Genomic DNA, 21,768 nt, shown 5'->3' with positions numbered 1-21,768 from the left:
GGAAGAAGCTGAGAAAACTCAAATCAGATCCTTCCCCTTGAAGATGCTAAGCGATTCTATCAGCTAAGCCAGAGCTTTGGTTTCACTGTGCAGAGGCCTCCCAACGCTATCCGCTGTGACGTTAAGTGATCTCTGGATAGAAGCATATTTCCTTGCCCGTTTCCAGTTTGCTCTGAAGTGTCTGTAGAGGATGCTAACTGCACCGTTCTTAGGACGACTGCCTGTCTTGCTTCCATTGCTACTACATTTGAACAAAGCAAACTTTGGTTGCATAAAGGGAAAGGCTTCCAAAATAACAATGAGGAAACATGCTCAGAGCAGGTCTCTACTGCTGTGTATCTCTGCACACAGATGGGAATGAGAGGGGCGCAGGAACAACCCTCTCCAGAGAATGGGAAACACCTTCAAGGACTTACCTGCTCAGTAACTACGTTGTCCCTGTAGTGATTCAAAATGGGTTTCACTTCCAGGCCATCTGTAAAGGTGGAGTCATCCAAACTGTAGTTCAGGCTAATATTGATTGGAGATAATTTATCTCGGAATTCAGTTTCATCCTAGGAAAAAGAATCACCAACTCAAGCCCATGAAATGACTGTAAGATATTAGTCTATGACAAGCAGGTAACACTGGACCCATCAGTGTTAGTGAAAGACAATGTTCACCGCAACAGGCTGAACTGGGTGCTAATATATGTGGTCTGCAATAGATAAAATATGCTCAGTGATGACATTACCTACAGCCAAGGCTTCCCTGGGAGCTCCTAGAGCAAGGGTTCTCAATCGGTGGGTCACAACACCTTTAGGGGGTTTAATGTTTAATGACCCTTTAGCATAGGGGTTCGTATATCAGATAACCTGCATATCAGATATTTACAATATGATTAATAAGAGTAGCAAAATTATAGTTATGAAGTAGCAACAAAAATAATTTTTGGTTGGGGATCATCACAACATGAGGATCTGTGTTAAAGGGTCACAGCGTTAGGAAGGTTGAGAACCCCTACACTGGAGGAAATCCTTAGGCACCACGGACCCCAACACCTGAGTCCGCATCAGTCATGTCACCAGTAAAACATGCACCACAGGTGCCAGAGTACACCATGCATCAGGATGTTTGTTTTGGTGAAGTTGCCAGAAGCTTCTCGTGGGTTCAGTGGAAGAAAACATTTTACTCTTGTTTCTTTTTTTTTTATGTCTTTCAAGTTGTTTCAGTGAACTTTAAAATATCTTCAGCACATTTGAAGATGTCTTAGATAAAGGAACAAAAGTCCTGAGGTGAGGAGAGGGCAGCCAGTGTCAAGCTCTGAGCATGCAACCAGCATCCCAGATGGGGGAAGGGGCTCATGACCTGGCTTTACATTCTCAAGGGTAGCTGTGGATCTTTGGTCCTCACTAGGATTCTCTGTTAACTAAGTCCCTGATGGGAAGAGAAGAAACAGGACTACTGGCCACCATAGAACAACCGGCAGCATGGCAGTGGATAATTGGGCCCCAAATATTTGAAATTTTAAATTTCATGAGAATTTGTAAAAGCACATCACCTTTAAAAACACAATTACAAATTATTTTTAATGAAAGTTTGCTTGTCTTAATGTTTCCCCAAGCCAGCTCTAAGTACATCTTGATAAAGTCTAACAGGACATACTCACATAGGATTAAAAAAAATCAAATAAATTGTGTTGAACTTTTATGTACGGGGGAGGGAAGGCAGTTAAAAATGAAAGTCACCTGAGTTAAATTTTATTATTAAGATTTTGTCAAAAACGAGAAAGAAGCCTTAGAAATGAATAGCAACAAATCATTGGGTTAGTTGAAGTCAGGGTCAGCAAGAAGTATTCAACTTTAAGCTAGAGTTTCCTCCCAGGAAAATGAGACTATACAAGATGGAATGTCTGTGACAAGTGTGATGGTTAACTAGATAGGAATGGTTGGAATCTAGATTCCAATGTGAGAAGCCCCAGAAATGATTTCTAGAAAACTTACTCGAAGGTAAACGCTGAAATCCTGGCAGTGGAGGGATCTCTGTTGCCTTATCACGAAGGGGAACGTGAGATGGGGCTGGTGGTTATGGAGGAAGAGCGTCCGCTTGATGGCTCCTTTTTGCTTCAAGAAATCTAGCTGCACCTCAGCCACCAGAGCTAAAGGACAGAGAGAGGATGAACAAAGTCACAGGAGGGTCAGTAGTGGGCAACCACAGTGCTGTCAGGGGTAGGGACTTATTCAGGGAAATCTTTTCTTTTCATAGTTGGATCAAATAACACATAAGTTGAAAAAGTATTTAAAAAATACTGCCCTGTATATAACTGTTTTGGGACTTTGTATGCATGTGCAGTGTATGTGTGTGTACATGTTCATGTGTTTATATGTGCACCTTTGTTTATGTGTGAGTATGTGTGCATGTGGAAGTCAGAGGTTGATGCTGGGTGTCTTACTTGATTTCTCCCATCTACTTATTTTTTGAGGCTGGGTCTCTCGCTGAGCTTGGAGTTTTTAGAGCACTGATCAGAGAGGGCTAGGCAGTGCCTGTCTCTACTTCTCCAGACTCGGATTACAGAGACGTCTACCATATTTGGCCTTTATATAGTATTGAGGATCCAAATTTAGGTCCTCATGCTTGCACAGGAGAACTTGACAACCAAGCTTTCTCTCTAGCTCATATTTTGTAACTTAAATTATATACATATATATAAAACATATCACTTTTCCAAAATTATGTTTTTAGTTGCTAACGCCCATGATTAAAGTAGTATTAATTAGAAAGCTTTAAATATGCAACAGAAATTTGAATTTTAATAAAGGGTCCATTAGTTTTCTATTGTCTGGGCAGAGAAATATGTCATGTTTTCTTTGCATAGATATTGTAAAAATGAAAATATGCTCACCTATTGTATCTGAAATGCTCTGGCCTGTTATAGATGCACAGACTCTCAGAGAAAAGCTGTGGGAAAACAGTAGTCAGCAATTTGCTGGTTAGTAAAGTTCTGATTCTGAGCTAGGAATCTTCCTTCCCCTCCATCCAGATAAAATGAACACATTATTTCCTTCTATATGTTTAATTATATATACATACGTATATGCATTGCACACACACACTCACACACACAGCTTGACACAATACTAATACAGTTGACACAGGTAGCTTTTCATATAAAGGCAAATTCTTGAAAATATTGATAGAGATTTAATCAATTGATTTATACCCCACTTTTTTATGCAAACATATGAAGATTTTCCTTGGGACATGGGAAAGCTGGGCAACACACTGGGGAAAGGCCATGGAAAAGCATGGAGAACAGCAAAAACATGGCTCCACTTGCGGGACTTGAAGAGTTTCAGTGTGGTTAGAACTCCCAGAAGATGAGTTTGGCTGGTTTGGTTGATGGGTGGGGAACAAGGCTTTGGAGTCATGGTAGGACCTGTGAATTTAATCCTAAGCATGGAAGAGCATGCTGGTCTTAATGCCAGTCAGTCACACTGCTGGGAGGAGCCTGGACCATGGGAGGTGGAGGGAGAGAAGAGGTGGGAGAGAGTGAGCTAAAGCAGCTTACTCAAGCCCAGTGTGCACAGTGATATGGGAATAAAGGCAGTGCCAGCTGAGTTGAAGACACACATTGTGCCTTCAGTGTGCACTAATTGCCATCCAAGAACTCATGGGTGATTGTCCCACGACCTGAACACGCCCTGGTCTGTGGCCACAGACTGAATGAGAAATGAAATCTCTACTTGTTTTTGTCTGACTTTATCAAATATTCTCACCTCCCTCCTGAAATAGTCTAACCGCCCAGCACCGCAGCCAGGGCCTGTGCACATTGCTAAGAAAGTACAGACACGAGAGAACAGACGATTGCGTGGCAGTCTTAAAGATTTTACTGATAAGATTCTAGTATGATTGGAGTGTTTCTATGGAATTCAAAGGAAGTAAATACGCTCCTCCTCCAATCATGCTTTAATTAGACGTCAGCTTCCTGTGTCAAACGTAACAAAAACGTGTCACAGCTGGGATTCATCTATCCCCATGACCTCAGTCAATGTCTCCCTTCAGGGTAAGTAATTCGCCACACACCATTTAGCCAAGCGCTTCCTGAGATGTCTGTGCTATTCCAAGTGTTTACACCGCTTCCCCAGAGAAATCCCAAACTGCAGCCCACTTCTCCTTCAGTTAGAATTATTCATGGAAGGTGGGTAGGAAATGACATCTTTAAATTTTCTGGCATGGATTTTTTTCCCCCATGCCCAGCTCTTCCGTAAGCTCTTGGTATGTGCTGCCATTGTCCACTAACCTAAGTTTTATTAACCGTTCCTCAGCATAGACAAAGCTTCAGCAAAATGATTCCACATTTATGGTGAAATTATCAGTATACAAAGTTAAAATGAATTTACATACAGTAATTGCTTTATCCAACACGAAGCAATAGAACTTTCACAAAGTAAGTCTCGGCTGTGGAAATGGATGTTGAGTCTTTGGCAAGAAGGGATTTGATAAATGATGCTAGCCGAAGTCTTTATCTTCGTTTATAAATTATGTCAGAGTACATTTATATTTCTTTCTTAGTTCCCCCTTTCTGTTACTTCAATATCATTAACAATTGGACAACTTTAACTTTTTCATTCAAATTTAATATACCTGCTGCAGCCTGCTGAACTATTGATGGTAGCATTTCAGCTTCAACCCACCAGGCTAAAGATGGCTCGAGTTAAAGAATCTTTTCAACGTGGTAGTTTTTCTATAGTTCTACTCTCAATTAAAAAGAAAATTTCAAAATTCTACAGTAATGGATGACAATATCCATTCTGGGTAGAGAAAACTATTTGCTATCTATATCTATAGATATATATTGAAGAACCAGGTCTATTCTCAGGCCAATACCTATTTATAAATTGTGTCAGGTAAAACTGTAAAATACGGCTTAATTTGAAATATAATTTTAAGCTATGATTTATGTTCAAATTCAGCAAAGCCCAATCGTCTCAAAATTTTTGACTGGAAAAAAAAAATAAAACAAAGCCAAACAAAAACTACATGAAATCAACTGAGCTCTTTCATTGTGAATATCTAAAGGAAACTCTCGGCAGACAGGCTGCTATACACAGAAGGCAGTATTACACAGCATGATCCTCACGCTATTTGCTACCCATGAACCGGTGGACAACAACTTCATGGTATAACTCTGCTCGTGGTTGTGTATGATGAGGAATGAGATAAACGTGAAATCTGTTTCAAAGTACAAAGCCAGATGGAGGAGATGCTCATGGTCCAGTGCTTGCTGCACGATCCCCGGGACCTGGACTTGAATCGCCAGCATTCAGATGAACCTCCCAGGCCCAACGGCAGTCATCAGGGCTGGGTTTGAGGGTGGGGAAGAGTACAGAGACAGGGGACAAGGGGTCAAGACTCCCTTGGGGATTGAATGACCCTTTCACACGGCTCTCATATCAGATATCCTGCATATTACATATTTATATTACGAGTCACAGCAGTAACAAAATTATAGTTATGAAGTAGCAATAAAAATAATTTTATAATTTGGATCATCGCAACATGAGGATTAAGGGGTCTCAGCATTAGGAAGGGTGAGGACCACTTCTCTAGGGTTTATGGCCAGCCAGGGTAGCCTAATTGATGAGAGCAAGGTTTAGTGACAGACCCTGTCTCAAAACTAAGATGGAGACTGATTAAGGAAGATACCCAATATCAACCTGTAGCCTCCACACCCCTGTGGTCATGCATATGCGCACACACACATATCACATAAGTACTTCACACATGTACAAAATAACAATGAAAGTACAAAGCGAGCAATCACTATTTCTATTATCTATGTACTATTGTCCGCAGAAGTACGTGATGTGTGTTTGTTGGGGAGGACACATGCCATGGAGCTTATGTGGAGATCAAAGGACTATTTTGTAGAATCGGTTTTCCTTCCACTTTTGCTCAGGTTCTGGGGATGGAACTCGGGTCCCAAGGCTTGTGTGGCAAGGGCCTTTACCAGTTGAGCCATCTCCTTGGCCCAACTATTACTGAATCAACTCTACTTTAAGGATGAAAAGTATAAGACTTTACATGATGTCATTCATATCTGAAAAACCTCTTTTATTCGGCTTGGAGAAGTAGACAGTTTGTTTTATGTTTATAAAATAGAAAAAACAGTTTTTCTCGCTAGTAACCAATTATCTTAATATTTATTATGTTGAATTTCACTTCTTTTTTTTCTAACTGAGCAATGCCAACAGCAGCTCTTTTATAAAACCAGACAGCTGACTGGAGAACACAAAAATCCACATGGAAGGAAGTGAGGAATGATTTATGACTGGAATTTGCAGAAGGGTTTATCTGAAGTGCAAGTTCATGCCAAATCAGGCCAGTGTCACAGCAAAGATGCTTTATAAGCACTCTGGATGAACTGCATGAACCATTCTACGTGAGTCAGCTGTTTGCTTCCTGTCTTCTGTCTGGTTGGTTGGGCTTCTGAGGACAGAACCCAGGGCACTCTACCATTGAGAAATACCCTCAACCCCCAACTTTGTCTTTCAATATTCTGAAACACACAAAAACTTTTACATTTGAAAATTAAGTATCAGCCAGGTGATGGTGGCGCACACCTTTAATCCCGGCACTCAGGGAAGCAGAGGCAGGCTAATCTCTGTGAGTTCAAGGCCAGCCTGGTCTATAGAGTAAGTTTGTGGACAGCCAGAAATACACAGAGAAACCCTGTCTCAGAGAAAAAAAAAATAAGTATCTTCAGGGGGATACAATAGAATTAAGCAACAGTTGTATAATTTATCCATAGAACAAATTACATTTTATCTTAGTAACATGATTCCAACAAGGAAATGACTGCCCAAAGGAGAGGGATTAGCGGAGGGGCTGTTAGCAGTTGGTGGCAGCCTGGACAACAGTAACGTTTCCTTAGCAGTGTGAGCCCTGGTGGATTTCCAGGGCCCTAGCGGATGACACCATTCATGCCCACGCATTTATCAGCAGCACTAACTGGGCTCACTAGGCTAAATAAATAACTTTAAAAGAAGTACATTAGATTGTGAGGGAGGTGTGACGAGGGTCCTGGGGGCACTGGGAATGGAGTGAGGGGTAAATACGATCAAGATACATTCTATACATGTAGGAAAATTTTCAAAGATTAAAAAAAATGTTTTCTTTTCCTGAGCAAAAGGAATTAGTCCTATATTGTTTTGAAAAAAGACCTCAGCCTCTTTCTTAAATTCATAAAACTAAAACTCTTTAGGAAAAAAATCATTTATTTCAAAATAAACACATCTATACCAGAATGTTGCCATTGTGCTTGACAGAATGCAGTGTGGAAAGCCATGGTTTTGAAGGTGTGAGCAGAGGGCTCCTTGGAGAATATTAGAGTCTTAACACTCACAGCCAAATAGCGCTCACAGTTCCTCTAGTATTCGTTTAATCACACCAGGCAGCGGGGAAATGCTGGCTTCTTTCACGTATTCTCTAGGATCAGGTTTTCATTATACTATTTTATGGTTTAAACCATTTTAAAGTTTGCTCAGGGCATTTCCCAACCACTTTCAAAGGCAGTTAAAGGAGAGGACAGGCCTTCCCACACAGGGAACCCCTCACAACAGGATGTTTCCCAAAGAATTCTTAGGGAACCTAAAACTCTCTACCCATCCCCCATAGCCTGGACTCCCACAGGAACTCCTGTCAAAAGGCCATCAGCGACATGCTAGGGTGTGCTGGAAACAGCTTCTCAGGGTCAGGACCAGCTGGTCTTTATTCTGATATTTTCAAGAACCGAACAGTCACCCTGGAAAATGAGGGTGACTCTCAAAGACCTTCGTTGATTTTCCAGAGGAAGTGTCCTGGTACCATGGTCCAGCACATCTTCTGATGTCTGTGGCCCCCACACTAACAGACAAACTAGTGTTTTTTGGGGGGATGTGTTACAACCCAGTTTTATATGGTCATTTCATGTGACAGGCAAAAGCTGGATATGCCGTGTTTCCTACTGTCCCTTTTATTCTTGTAATATCACAGTCACAAGAACAGGTCAGTGTATGAAAATCCCCCTTTTTATAGCATTGACCTTCTGTCTAGTTGTCCATGCCAAGTTACAAAACTGCTATTTTTAGTACATGAAACTAAGTAATCCAGACTAGTTTATTTATTTTAAAAAGAGAGACATGATAGATTTCAAAAGTTGTATCCACAATCTATGCAAAAGTAAGAGTCTTTTGGTGTGGTTTTGGTTTGGTTAACAGTTAGTGTGCTGAGAAGTTTGTTTAACTGGGAATTTCCCAACTGTTTTTGGTCTTTTTTTAAAAATCTCAGACCCGTAGGTTAGAGCACTGGCCCCTGTCTGAGCCCACAGTCAGAGCTCAGCATCACATCAGCGCTCATCTGCAAAGACTGGCTCTTTGCTGCTCAGTCTACACTGTCCAGAGATCTCAACATCCTCTGGAAGAATTTTCCAGATATGCAGACTGCAGGACCCCAGAGTTCTACCTTGGACTTTCCTCATACAAATCCGCATTTTTAAAAATAAATCAGATCCAAGTGATTGGAGCCCATGTTAGAAAGTGTGTAGCACTGGGCTAACTTACCAGGCTACAGGTGTTGGGAATTCTGGAAGCTGGCAGGTTTTATTTTCAAGGTTGATAATCATTGGGTGTAGCAGGAGCCGGGCATCCACTGTTACAACTGGCCTTGCTCTGTAGGGAGAAAGCCGGGACATGAGAAACTCATGAATTGTGGAGGGAATCTTCTCCTCATGAGAGGAACCCTCCTAGAGGTCATTGCCAACATAGCCAGCCTTGCACAATGAATTTTGCTCTTGGCATGAACAAGTGGGCACCCCGTTCAAGTTATCTCTCTAAACCACTTGAGAGCGGAGAGCTCTAAAAAAGGATGCTGGAGGGCCATTACAACAAACACATTACATCCGTTGACCTGATTTCTTTATGGAGTGGACTCACTATACTGTGGTAATACAGTGTGATTATTATACAGCCTCATGATTTTCATGGGGCCTTGTGTCTATATTTGAGGAGATATATATTTTATTTAAAGATTTATCTAATTTTATTTATATCTATGTACACATGCTGGTGACTGTGGTCTCCAGAGAGGGCATCAGATGTCCTGGAGCTATGGGTTGTTGTTCCCATGTGGGATATGGGAACCAAACTTGGGTCTTCTGCAAGGACAGCAAACTCTCTTAACCACTAGGTCACTTCTTCAACCCTGAGACACATCTACTCATAGTTGGGCCTTTTGAAATTTTTTGGCTCATTGATAATTTTTCAACTTGATTGGTAATTTTCTAGCCAAGCCTTGCAGTTTAGGAACAAATGAAAGTGGGTTTATAGAACAATTCTGTATTTCACTCTGACAAGGGTTCTCAGTCCTGTCTGCACAATGTAATTACTCGGGGAACTTTCAAACAAACACAACACCCAGAAAACATCATGGGTCAATGGAATTAGAACCTCTGGGCTAAGGGTCTGGGTTGGAATTTTAAGCACATTCTCAGGTGATTCTAATAGTCATAGTCATATCTGAGGCGGGGAATAGACGTGATCGCCATTAGAGCCACCCTAGAGAAGACAAGGAAAGAGAATAAATCATGAAGTAGGAAAGTGGCGCAGCTTTTGAAGTTTCTTTATAAGAGACACACACAAACTGGGAGCCAAAGTTTCCAGAGTTACGTGTACTCCAATGCTATGTTGAGTAGGTTTCTTCTGACAGACAGAGGGTCAGGTCTAGGGGTAAATGTTGTGCAAATACTTCAAGCAGTTTCACAATAACAGCATGGGGCCACTGGGATATTTTTACAAGCCTCTGGATGTTATCTGTATGGTATTATTTTCAAAACTGTATTATCTCCAGTTCTGGGAGTAAGGATATGATAATAAAATGATATTAGGCATGCAAGAGATTTGCTGTGGCAATCACCTTTGAGAAGAAAGGGGGTGAGTAGAAGAAGTGTGGCAGGGGGGAGGATGGAGAAGAAGATTCTGGCGTGGACATTGGGGTGTCCTTGGGCAGAGCTCCTGTGACAGGATTGTCTCCAAGGACCGGCGTGCATTTGTGTCCTTGTGCCAACAATAGGCTGGGAGTAGCTCACGGAAAATAGGAGTTTGGCACAGAGCTGTGGTGGGTTTGGAGTATGGAAACAAATCAGGGTTCTTGGTGGTGTAAATTTACAGCCTTAGGAAGCCAAGCCTCATCCTTCAGAGGTGCGGGGAGTTTCAGCTCGCTGACGCTCTGTATCATAAGTGAAAAGAGCTGGCACAAAACAGTCCCTGACACATTTATATTGTGGCTGAGGAAGAAAAGTTGGTGTGAGGAAAGCTAACCTTAGAATCTGTCTGGGAGTTATAGTCACCTTAGCATCACATGGCTGGGACACTTGCAACGCGCAGGTCTGGTGCATGTGCTCACCTATGACTTGGTCTTGAAATCCTGATCTAGTTCCTTGGATTCATTTTAAATATTTTAAGAAAGCTCAACCACCTAACCAGCTACTACTCAGTATAATTTGCATTCAGATTCTCACCGAGTCCTTTAAACAGAAGTAGCTGACAAAGTAAGTATGGATAGTCCACTTTATAGATGCGAACCAGAGGCTTAGAAGGTGATGGGATGGTGATTCTCAACCTGTGGGTCATGACCCCCTGGCTAAACCTCTGTCTCCAAATGATTCATAACGCTAACAAAATGAGTTATGAAGTAGCAACGAAAATAGTTTTATGGTTGGGATCACCATGAAGAATGGTATCAAAGGACCACAGCATTAGGAAGGCTGAGAACCATTGCTATGGTTTTCCCTGGAATTACAGAACAGTTCGTGTCTGGAAGGGTCAGGTTCTGAACCCAAGTCTGTTGCACTAATGCTGCAGAGGGCTTGCTTCTGGGAGGGATGATTCCTGGCATGGTCTAGTCCCACCTTCCTATCCACACTTGGATGTGAGGGTAAATAACCACTTCTCCCTGCCACAGTTCTGTCCTGCATGTATGGACACTGATGATCCCCAAAGTACAGACAGCCCAAGTTCAGGTCCATCTAAAACATGGGCCATTTTCTCATTCCAAGAGTTTAATAGCTGATTTCAGGGCAGTTACATTAGTAGGAGCTAGAGGTTTGCTTATAAAGCCTGAGAATAAAACCATGTAGAAATGAGAGAAAGGTGGAAAACAGAGGGAAAAATACACCTAGAATTTTTAAAAGACATAGAAACATTCTTCAGGATAAACAGGGGAATGGGTCTTTGGAGTCTTTAAAGCAAAACTACCAAAATAGGAAAATGCATTTAAAGGATATTTGCATACCAGCAACCACATACCTGTAGACAGCTACTTTCCCCTTTCCAAATGCTCCTACAAGTAAATCTTAAAAGAAAAAGAAAAATCAAAATACATGCATAATTTTTAGAGGTAATTAGGCATTCCGAATCTGAAAACCCCAGATCAGAAGTGTCCTCCCAACCTGAAACTTTTTGGGCATCAACATGATGCAATAAGTGGAAAATTCCACACCAGGAAACCTTGTTGGATGCACAAAATTATTAAAGAAATTTTATAAAATTGCCACCAGATTGTGTGTATAAGGTATGTAAAAAGTGTAAATGCGTTTTGTGTTTGTTTTGGGTCCCATCTCAAAGATCTCTCAGTGTGCACATGCAAAGATTTCACAACCGGAAAAGACAATAAGCAAAGCCTAAAGACTTCTGTTCCGAGGCTTCTAGCCAGGGCCACTCAGCCTTATCTGCGCTAAGCTCGAAATCTGAAGCAGTGCATGGATTGTCCTGGCTGCCGGCTACAGTGAGAACCATGAAAACAGAAGAATTCCACTCAATTAAGACAGTTTGGAAGAGTGTGGGGCTTCAGATGACAAACTGGCACCTGAATGAGTGGCTTCCAAATACCTTCTGTCTTAGATGTGCTTGCAAACTCACCATGGTGTCATTTCCCCATATGTCAAGGCAGATGACCCAAGAGAAGGCAAAGGGAAAGTACACACTGAGCGCTGACTATAAGCCTGACTCGCTGTATGTGCTGTCTGATTTCTCCCTTTCCAAGGACAACCCTAGGAAGCAAGGATCATTGCTGCAAATTAGCACATTCTGAGTGTCATTCTGAGACCACCATCTCCTCTTTCCAGAGAGTGTGGTTGATAAGTATTCTTTTGGTGAAGCAGTCCATACCATATGAAATAAGTGAAATATTATCCCAATGATCTTAAGTAACAATAGTAACAGCAAATAGCACACAAACAAACCCAATATTTTAATAAAAATTCTTTCCAATGACTTCTTTGGCTTCTAAGATGATGCTTGAAAGTTTGCCAGCAGTACAACTAACAGAGAAATACATTGAATATTAAAATGACTCCATTATAAACTTATAGACATCCACATGACCAGAGCTAGACCTGAGTGACAGCAGAAGTGAACTCCTGGTCTCTGATTGGACAAACTAGCTCAGTGCTTCGTCCCCCAGCAAAGCAGCCTATTTGTCTCTAGCTAATTTACAGTGGCCATTCCTGGTGGAAAGACACAAAGTTAGAAATGGCACTGGCTACATCTACAGCATGTACAGAATGGATGTGGGAGGAGTAAGGGCTGTAGAGTGAAATACACACAGTTCAAACTATGATCGGTTAATTCTAGTGAAGGAGAACGGTAATTGGGGCGATGGTGAATCTTATAGCTCGCAGAGCTGTGTGGAGGTGATAGAGGAATTAAATTGATGCAAAGCAATTTAACAGCAAAATGACTCAGTGCTACACTGTCTTGCCAGTCATCTTTCTGTCTGGTTCTTTCTCTCAGCTTTACCCCTGGGAACAACATTGACCACTTAGGGCTGGGAGCTGAAACTGGGCAATAGACATACAGCTTCCCTGTGCAAGTGGGAAATCTTGGTGGGGTCTCCCTCCCTGTGACTGGATAGCCCCAGGCAGAGAAAGCCATAAGTACCTACAGAGGCATCCAGATTTGTGGTTCTACTTATTGCACCCATCCTTTCTGCGTCTTTCTTCATCCTTTCCTTATCAATATTTTGCCGGTCAGTTCCTCCAATGCACACTTTGTTTTCTAATCCTTGGCTTATTGTCTACTTGGGGGAAAACTCAGTCTGAGATTCAACAATTCTCATTAAATATTTTCTCTTAAAAAGTGGGCTCAAACATCTCCAAGACCAAAACCTCAGGAAAACCCTGTCTGTTTTTTAAATACAGCCTCTGGAATAAGAGACTCAGGATTTGACTCTGAGGCACTGAACATGCTATTGTTCGAAAAAGTCAAACACAAGCCATCTGACGAGAACCGTGCCTCTGGAATTAGAGAAACCACTGGAAAGGGGGCTGCAGCTTAGCCAGCTTCTTCCTTAAATCACTGACGCAGGATATCCAGGTTCCTAAGTCTTCCAGATTTACACATCACCTCAATGACTTATATTAGAATTTCAGCTTCTCCGACTATTTCCACATGTATTCTTTGTTACACGTGCCTTCTTGAGGATATTAATGCATGCTTTTATTGTTACCAGAACATGAACTCCTCTTTGTGGTACTCACAGGCTCCACCTCACCTGAGATGGGTACAACCTGGGTAGCCTCACTTGCATCTGCATCTGTTGCCATGGCAGCAGATGGACAGCTCTGTTACACAAACTCATTCAAGAAAGTTAGTGGGCTTTTTTTCTTGCCACTAAGTAGAGTAAAATATTTATCTACTAATATTGGACTGTCTACTAAGGAAAGATGAATTTTAAAATTTTATTTAAAGGGTTTCAATGGGTACGATTCCTTACTCCCCAAGCATGAGGACCTGAGCTTGAATCCTCAGCATCCATGTAAAACATCAGCTATTACTCAATTATACCTGTAACCCCAGCACTGGGAGACAGAGACAGGTGGATCCCAAGAGCTCAGTGACCTGCCAGCTTAGCAGAAACTATGAACTGTGAGAAGGCCATAAGACGGGCAGCACCAGAGGAAGGACATCCAGTGTCCTTCTCTGGCCTTCTCATGGTCATGTATGAGCGTGACCACCCATACACTCACATGCACCACACACATCCACATGGACATATCATTATCACACACACACACACACACACACACACACACACACACACACACACACGAGAGAGAGGGGCGGAGAATTAATGTGATAAAAAGGGAAAGAACATGAGATGACAAACCCTTACAGGGCATGAAGCTGTGAGTTTGCATAACGACTTCCTCCAGTAGTATGTGTTAAAATAAATGAGAAAGGAAATAAATCTTAGCTTTCATGGCCTTAGGCACAGAGCCACCACACAATCAAAGCCCACATCTTCCTGCTAAATAAGAGTAAGTGCAACTACTATTGTCTTCTAAGGATGCGCAACACGAAGAACTGCACCCCTTACACAGGCAGGTTGTTGGAAACCAGAATGGAGTTCTGCTGTGATTTCGCATGTGCCCTTGGATATTCTGGACAAAGTGTACACACATCCCCTCCAAGTCTAGAGAGTGATATGGAGGCTCGGTCACAGTTAGATTGTCATCAGAGCTAAGAAACCCAGAGACAAGCTCCTAGCAGTGACAAGGAAGAGGATCGTCCCTTTAGGCACTGTAGGTGCTCTGCTTCAGGAAGTGAATTTATTTATTTATTTATTTATTTATTTATTTATTTATTTATTTATCTATTTATTTATTTAAGGTTTCTGTCTCTTCCCTGCCACCGCCTCCCATTTCCCTCCCCCTCCCCCAGTCAAGTCCCCCTCCCTCATCAGCCCAAAGAGCAATCAGGGTTCCCTGTCCTGTGGGAAGTCCAAGGACCACCCACCTCCATCCAGGTCTAGTAAGGTGAGCATCCAAACTGCCTAGGCTCCCACAAAGCCAGTTCGTGCAGTAGGCTCAAAAACAAAAGTATATGCACAACTATGTTCATAGCAGCATTGTTTGTAATAGCCAGAACCTGGAAACAACCTAGATGCCCTTCAGTGGAAGAATGGATGAAGAAAGTATGGAATATATACATATTAGAGTACTACTCAGCAGTAAAAAACAAGGACTTCTTGAATTTTGCATGCAAATGGATGGAAATAGAAAACACTATCCTGAGTGAGGTAAGCCAGACCCAAAAAGAGGAAGTGAATTTTTTAACTCTGGAAAAAGAAAACTAATGGACAAAATAGGCCCCAATTTTCTTCATAAGGATATAGCCACAGTTGTTCAGAGGCCAAGGCAACAGTTATTTACCACAAAAGCGTGCTTGTCTTTTGAGACCCCACCTTGGTATCATGCCTGCTGGCAAAGGCCAGAGGTGTTCATGCTCAGGATCTCCAGTTGGGCAGACTTTTCTAAGGGAGGAGGAGGATTGGCTGATTTCATTTCTAACTAATCTGTCTTTCTAAAGGATGGGACTGATTTTGATAAACAGCATGTAGGTTCTCCCTTTTTCTCTCTGCTTCTCTCTATGTATTACATCTATATTTGCATCCACCTACCTATCTACATATCCTTTATGTGCACAGAAATATGTGTTTGTGTGTGTATACATATTTGTATATATATTTGCATGCACAAATATGTATGCACATCCAGAAACAATACTTTTTAAGCACTCCTACACAGTCCTGATTAGTGTGATTCCGTTTTACCTTTCCATCACGTTATTCTCAGGAGTCTAACTCTTATCATCAAGCTCTATTGCAAGCACCCTTCCCCACTGAACCATCTCACCGGCCCCTTTGTCTAGATATCGAAACGATAATCTGGAGAGAAAGTAATTTCGCTGCTGATCTGTAGATCCGTAACCGTATAAACTTTCTCCTCATTCCCTTACTTCTAGACAACAGGTCTTATACTATGAGCTCGTGCTTACTTCCTCCCACTGGTAAATGTCTCAAAGGCAAGTCTGAAAACAAGCAGGGGAAAAATGTCGCCCTTCTCCGTATATACACATTAGCTGTTTTCATTTTGTTTTGTTTTTCTGGAAGAAATAGCTGGCAACTGAAATCAGTTCTTTCCACTCAATCAGAAAATGTTCTCCAAATGCTTCAAGGCTTTGTCACGGCTTCTCTGGCCTTAGGAGCTGGGTTATTTTCCTCTGGATGGAAGGATAGAGGACTCTTGAAGAAACAAAAGGGGGACTTAGCAGAAATGCAGGATCAGTTGTCAAGAACCGAAATAACCCTAAAATGTGAAGTCATCAGAGCTATGCTGAGCCTATCTCTGTAGTCTCCAAAACTATTCTTTTAAAATAAGGAGGAAGGGAAGTACTCGACTTTCCGAAGGGCTGCTTGGACTGCAGGCTGTCTTCACACACAAGGAAGGGGATCAGAGCCGAAACTTTGGAGTGTGTCCTGGAGGTTTAGGGCAGGTGGGGAGCATGCAGTGAGAAGGAGGGGGAGTTCTCAGGAGAAGGGCCACACAAGAGGGACAAAGAGAGGTGACAGTGTTCTGCTAAGCTTTCATCAAGGGTCATTTCCTTGGGAAGTCTCTGTCATCCATACACTTATACTCTGTAAGATCAGGCAGTCTTTCTGACCTGTAACCTCTCATTCTGGAACCGTCTCCTTGCCCCATCATCCTGAGGAACACACAGATCTGAATTCAGCTACAACAAAGAACATCAGACAGTTCTTTTTTATTTTGGAACTCAAAAAGATTTACTAGGGCCTGGGAGTTTGTTAAGTGGGCAAAGTGTTTGCGTTATGTGAGCAAGAGAATCCAAGTTCAGATGCTAGGGAGGTTGTTCCTGAGGGTTGTTGATCAGGTAGGATAGCTGGACATCTGTACTCTAGGTCCAGTGAGAGACTCTATTGTAAAACTAAGGTGGAGAGTGACAGAAGAAACACGCATAGCCCATCTCTGGCTGCCAGGTGTGTGTGTGTGTGTGTGTGCACACACACACACATGGAAACTCACACACAGGACTTACCAATTTAGTATACTTTGGGACAATGAAGGGTCCATAAGAACATCCAAAGAAATCAGGAAAGAGGGAGTACAGTGGGTAATAGCACGGACCAGCTTCATAACCCAGCACCCACATCCAAAGCCAGTCATGACCGTCTTTTCCATTACCTCCAGCATTTGGGGGCTAAATAAGCACCTAGACTAACTGAAATGGCAAGTTTCTAGTTTAGTGGGATACCCTGTCCCCAAGTCATAAGACAGAGAGCAGTGACAGGATTCTTGATGTCCCACACTGGGCTTGAATGGGCACACACATCCTCTATACAATAAATAAAAAAAATGAATCCCCAAATATAACATATATGGAAAGGCAGTAGTTGCAGAAAAAGGTTAACACAGCTGAAGAAGGGGCACCTTAAATATTGAGAAAGTGAAGAAATCATGCAGGCATTCCCAAATTATAACTTTAGCAAATACACCCAAGCATGTTTGAAAGAATGGAATAAGTAGGGAACTATTGCTACCAGGTTGTCACCTGATCAAAGGTTAGCATTTTTTTACGTTTACCAGAGTGTGTGTCACCTAGTAAAAACTAAATGTTAGCGGTAATTGTTTATACCTAATCTGTAGCAAACACATACAGATGGACAAAACCATGAACACATTCATAAAAAAATTACAAGGGGAGAATTCATATAAAACATTTATTGCCAACAAATACACAGGGAGATATTTAACTTCCCTAGTCACAAAAGTATTGCAAATGAAGGCAACAATGAGATACTATTTTTAGCTTTTTAAATCAGAAGGATGAAGGATTGGCACTGGGGGGGGGTTAGTGGAGGGCTATGAGTTTATATGCTTGGTTTATGAGAGGGTAAATGAAGGGATTTTTTTGCAAGGTGGTTTTTTTGTTGTTATTGCTGTCCTTTGTTTTTGAGATAGGTTCTCACACAGCCCAAACTAGCCTTGAACTTGACACACAGCCAAGGATGACCTTGACTTGCAGATCTCACCTCTAACTCCCAAGTGCTGGGATGAGGGGTGTGTATCACCATGTCCAGTTAATGTCACACAGCCCAGAGTTGCATTGTCTGTCTGGCTAAGAGACTCCAGAGTTGTTTGCAAGTGTGGGAAGTCACAACACATAGGTGTATATAGGTGGTTATATGTGTAGAGAATTTCTCATTTACATTCTAAAACCTTTGAAGCCCAACTTTATTTTGTTTTAATGTACATTTCTGTTTTGCCATGGGTCTCCTGGATGGAGTTACAGACAGTTGTGAGTGGCCATGTGTGTGCTAGAAATTGAACCCTAGTCCTCTGGAAGAGCAGTCAGTGTTCTTGACCACTGAGCCATCTTTCCAGCCTCTGAAGCCCTGTTTTAAATGCAGTGTTGTCAAGGGGAAGTTTGCTGGATGAAAGGTGAAGAATTAAAAGTTCCAAATCCTGCTTCACTTTACTACGGACTGCTGCATGACCTAGGACAAGTCTCCACTCCCTAACACATCTCTAACAGAGCCTTTGAGGCTCCTAAAATGAGAAGGCAAAGTGCATTGTTGGGCTTAGATGAATGTTATTCTAGGTTCTCATGTCTAATCCAAGCCTTTCCTACTTTGTATTGCTGCCTTTCTCGTGCAGAGGTGTGTGTGTGTGTGTGTGTGTGTGTGTGTGTGTGTGTATGAGAGAGGGGGAAAGAGAGAAAGAAAGTGTGTGAATGTTTGTGTGTATGTGTGTGTTTTCTTAGCTTTCTAATCTGTACATGGACATTGGTCAATTTCTGTGACTCAACCTACTGACTCTTATCCATATTTTAGGACTGTTGTTGCCCATACATCATAGAGTCTCTTCCAGATCCTGCTTACCACTTTCCCGGGGTCCATTTCTGCCAGGCCTCTTCCTAAAGAATGCAAATACCACCAAAGACAGTTAAGTAAAATCTGGGGACCCATCATGATCTGTTCCTCTACACAGTGAGAACACTAAGAGAGATCCCAGCACTGGACACCTGTTACAGAATGCTAGGGTTAAAGATGGGAGTGTGTAAGTCTAGAAACAGAGAAAAACAGATCATGTTTGTGGGAAGCCAACATTAGAGTCTCCTTAAGTTTGGCAAGTGTGTTAATCTAAAAATAGACAGAGGCTGCTTTTCTTGCTATTTTATCACAACATGCGAAATATTGCTGAGGGGATTGTTATGAGTTGAGGAAGAAATGTTTGAGAAAAAAAAAGCATGATTTTATCCCAAAAGCAATAATGCTAACAATCTGTCTGAAATGCTTCCAAATGAACTCTGAAGAAAAACATTTATGAGCTTGAACGTGGTATTAGGTTGCGGCATTGTAATTTACCAAGGGTTTATTTTCCCTTTAAAAAAATCCCACAAAAAAATCAGAGCAGAATATCAAACAATGAATGTGCCTTATGAAAATAGTTTTCTACATGCTATTAACATCCTGTGGTTGCAAGAACCACTCATCCCCCACTTTCTGCTCTCATTGTCACCCGACAAATCACCTCACTACGTCCTTGTCACGGGTCACACTGATGCACAGTGTGTGTGTGTGTAGTGTTCAGGCAGCTGCCGAAAGTCCTGGAGAAAAGTTTGCTTCTACAGGACTAGGGTCCTTTTTCAGCCTATAGGAAATGAGTTTCCAGTCCCCAGAAAAGTCGCAAGCTTCCAGGACACCCCTATTCAGCCTGAGGGAAAGCTCCTATGATTAGAACATTATGGCGTTTTATGTGCTTTCTAAGCATCACGAACTGAAGTGTATACTTTTAGAAAAGACATGAAAGAAAGATTGACATGTTGGGGGAAGGAGAAGGGGTTCAGAAGGAGTGGGGGATAGGAAGGGGTAATGGGGGAGATTGAAATACAGTATATACATATCTACAATTATTTTTAATTAAAAATCATAAAATAAAAAGATCTCATAATGTTAAAATTCTAACTTCCTTAGGAAGCACCTTGGAGTGTGTCTATATTAGCGAGCAGGTAGTTAATTTAAAGTGCTATCCCGTGGCAGGCTCTAGTCTCATATGCCTGGTGTTATAAGAGGAAACAAGCGATATACACAGTAGACCATGAACATATCTGGGCAACTCTATGCTCAACACAAACTAAGGCAAGGGCTGTGGAAGGAATCAAGTCCACTACCATCTTGCTTTTGGATTCCTGTCCATAAGATTGGGAGGAAACACATGGGGTTTTGTTGCTTTTTGTACTTTTCCTTGGCCCAACCCATCTGTGGTTTGTAAAATTACAAATTACAGACTGAAGAGGAGTAGAGGAGATAGGCATGACATTTATACCAGCGGCTCCATGCCCCGGGCACCTCATTCTTCTGCATCAGCTACAAGTCATGGTGTGCTGACCTCCCAGGCCCATCAGTGAGCAGGACATAGGTCCTTCTAGTCTCTGAACATGCAGAGGCCAGTGTACAACTCACCAAACTGAGGCCAAGGCTGACAGAGTACTAAGTGGTACAGTGCTTACTTAGCATGAATACACCCCTTGCTTCCATTCCCAACATGAGAAAAGCAAAACAGAGATAGTAAGCCACATAGGCCATGACCTGTAGCATCAAAGTTTCTAGGTGTCACTTGGCTTTCCTAATCGTTCCTAAATTGATGACAATGACACTATTCAGTCCTTCTTTAGCGCATGCCTGGGGAAGGTAAAACATGGCATTTCTGTGGCTTTCATGGCTGGAAAGGAAAACAAGCAGAAGAGAGACCCTGAACATCCTCAGATGAGCTCTACCTGCTTCACCATGCCTTCTAAGGTTTGGCCGCATCCTGGCCTTTCCATTGTTCCTTCACTCCTCTATAAACATCACTTAAGACTAATGGACATTAGATAAAGATCCCTAATATCACAGGGATATCGATAAATTACATAGGATGAATAGCATATGGAAAAATGTCTCATTAACAATGCAAACAGAAAGGGCTCAAGAGGACTTTACTGGTTACTTTTTAAATGGACCATTTCGGGGATAGGGATTAGCTCAGCAAAGTGCTTGCCACACAAAGATGAGGACCCGATACCCAGCACCAGTGTAAAAGTCCAAGGCAGTGATGCGTACCAACTAGCCCAACTGAATCACTAAGTCTCAAAAAATAAGTGAGAATGAACAAGACATCAGCATCAAACTCTGGTCTTCACATATGTACACGTGTGCACATGCGCACACACACAGATCCTCTTATAGGAAACTTTAGACTTTAATTATTTGAGTCATCATTTTAGGACACAGGACTGAATCTGAAGCAGAGAGCTCAGACCTCAGCCTTGAAGCTAAACACCATCCTGCCACCTCCACTTGACTGGAAGCATTGAGAAATGGGAATAATTAACTGATCAGTCACGATAATTCTAGAGTTTTCAAATTGCCTCCAGAACAAGCTTGAATGGTAAGGGTTAGTCTGGTTAAGTCTTTTATGGTTAGATAAGCAGAGGTTAACACATGCCAAGGCGGTAAATCTGGTTCATGCTGATGAAGAAGGGAGAACATGGACTCCTGGCTTCAGGTGTGGTACTCTTTACATTACCTGGTATGATGGATAATCTCAATCTTGAGCCTGATTGGTAAGAGAAGTATCTAGCTAATTAGTAAAGCATACTTGTAGGTGTTTATGAGGTCATTTCCAGAGATGACTGACTCTGGAGTTTTGATCCACTGATGGATTACAATTTTGATCAGAAACTGAAAAGAAGTGGTACCGTTGGAGGGGGAGCCTCTTTGGAGGAAGCAGATTCCCGGGGCTTTAGATCTGAGGAATCTTTTTTTTTTTTTTAAATTATCTTTTTTTAAGATTTATTTATTTATTATGTACACAGTGTTCAGCCTCCATGCCTGCAGGCCAGAAGAGGGCAC

The 21,768-nt window shown here is 41.9% G+C and overlaps 1 protein-coding gene across 2 annotated transcripts in view; it reads right to left on the bottom strand.

Annotated features, from left to right (window-relative positions):
* The window catches only part of Itga8 (integrin subunit alpha 8), a 174,179-nt gene that overhangs the window by 75,943 nt on the left and 76,468 nt on the right, over positions 1-21,768 (bottom strand). For both annotated transcript variants that reach the window (XM_050150524.1, XM_050150525.1), the window contains exons 14-18: positions 11,322-11,367; positions 8,580-8,687; positions 2,882-2,937; positions 1,983-2,137; positions 417-554 (exon numbers count right to left, since the gene is read on the bottom strand). In XM_050150524.1, the coding sequence (XP_050006481.1) occupies positions 417-554; positions 1,983-2,137; positions 2,882-2,937; positions 8,580-8,687; positions 11,322-11,367 (503 nt within the window). The remainder of the gene's footprint in view (positions 1-416; positions 555-1,982; positions 2,138-2,881; positions 2,938-8,579; positions 8,688-11,321; positions 11,368-21,768) is intronic.

The sequence above is a fragment of the Alexandromys fortis genome, unplaced genomic scaffold (genome assembly GCF_014885135.2).
Source record: "Alexandromys fortis isolate MF-2015 unplaced genomic scaffold, M_Fortis_MF-2015_v1.1 scaffold_69, whole genome shotgun sequence".
NCBI lineage: Eukaryota > Metazoa > Chordata > Mammalia > Rodentia > Cricetidae > Alexandromys > Alexandromys fortis.
This window is presented reverse-complemented; position numbering and strand designations above follow the sequence as displayed.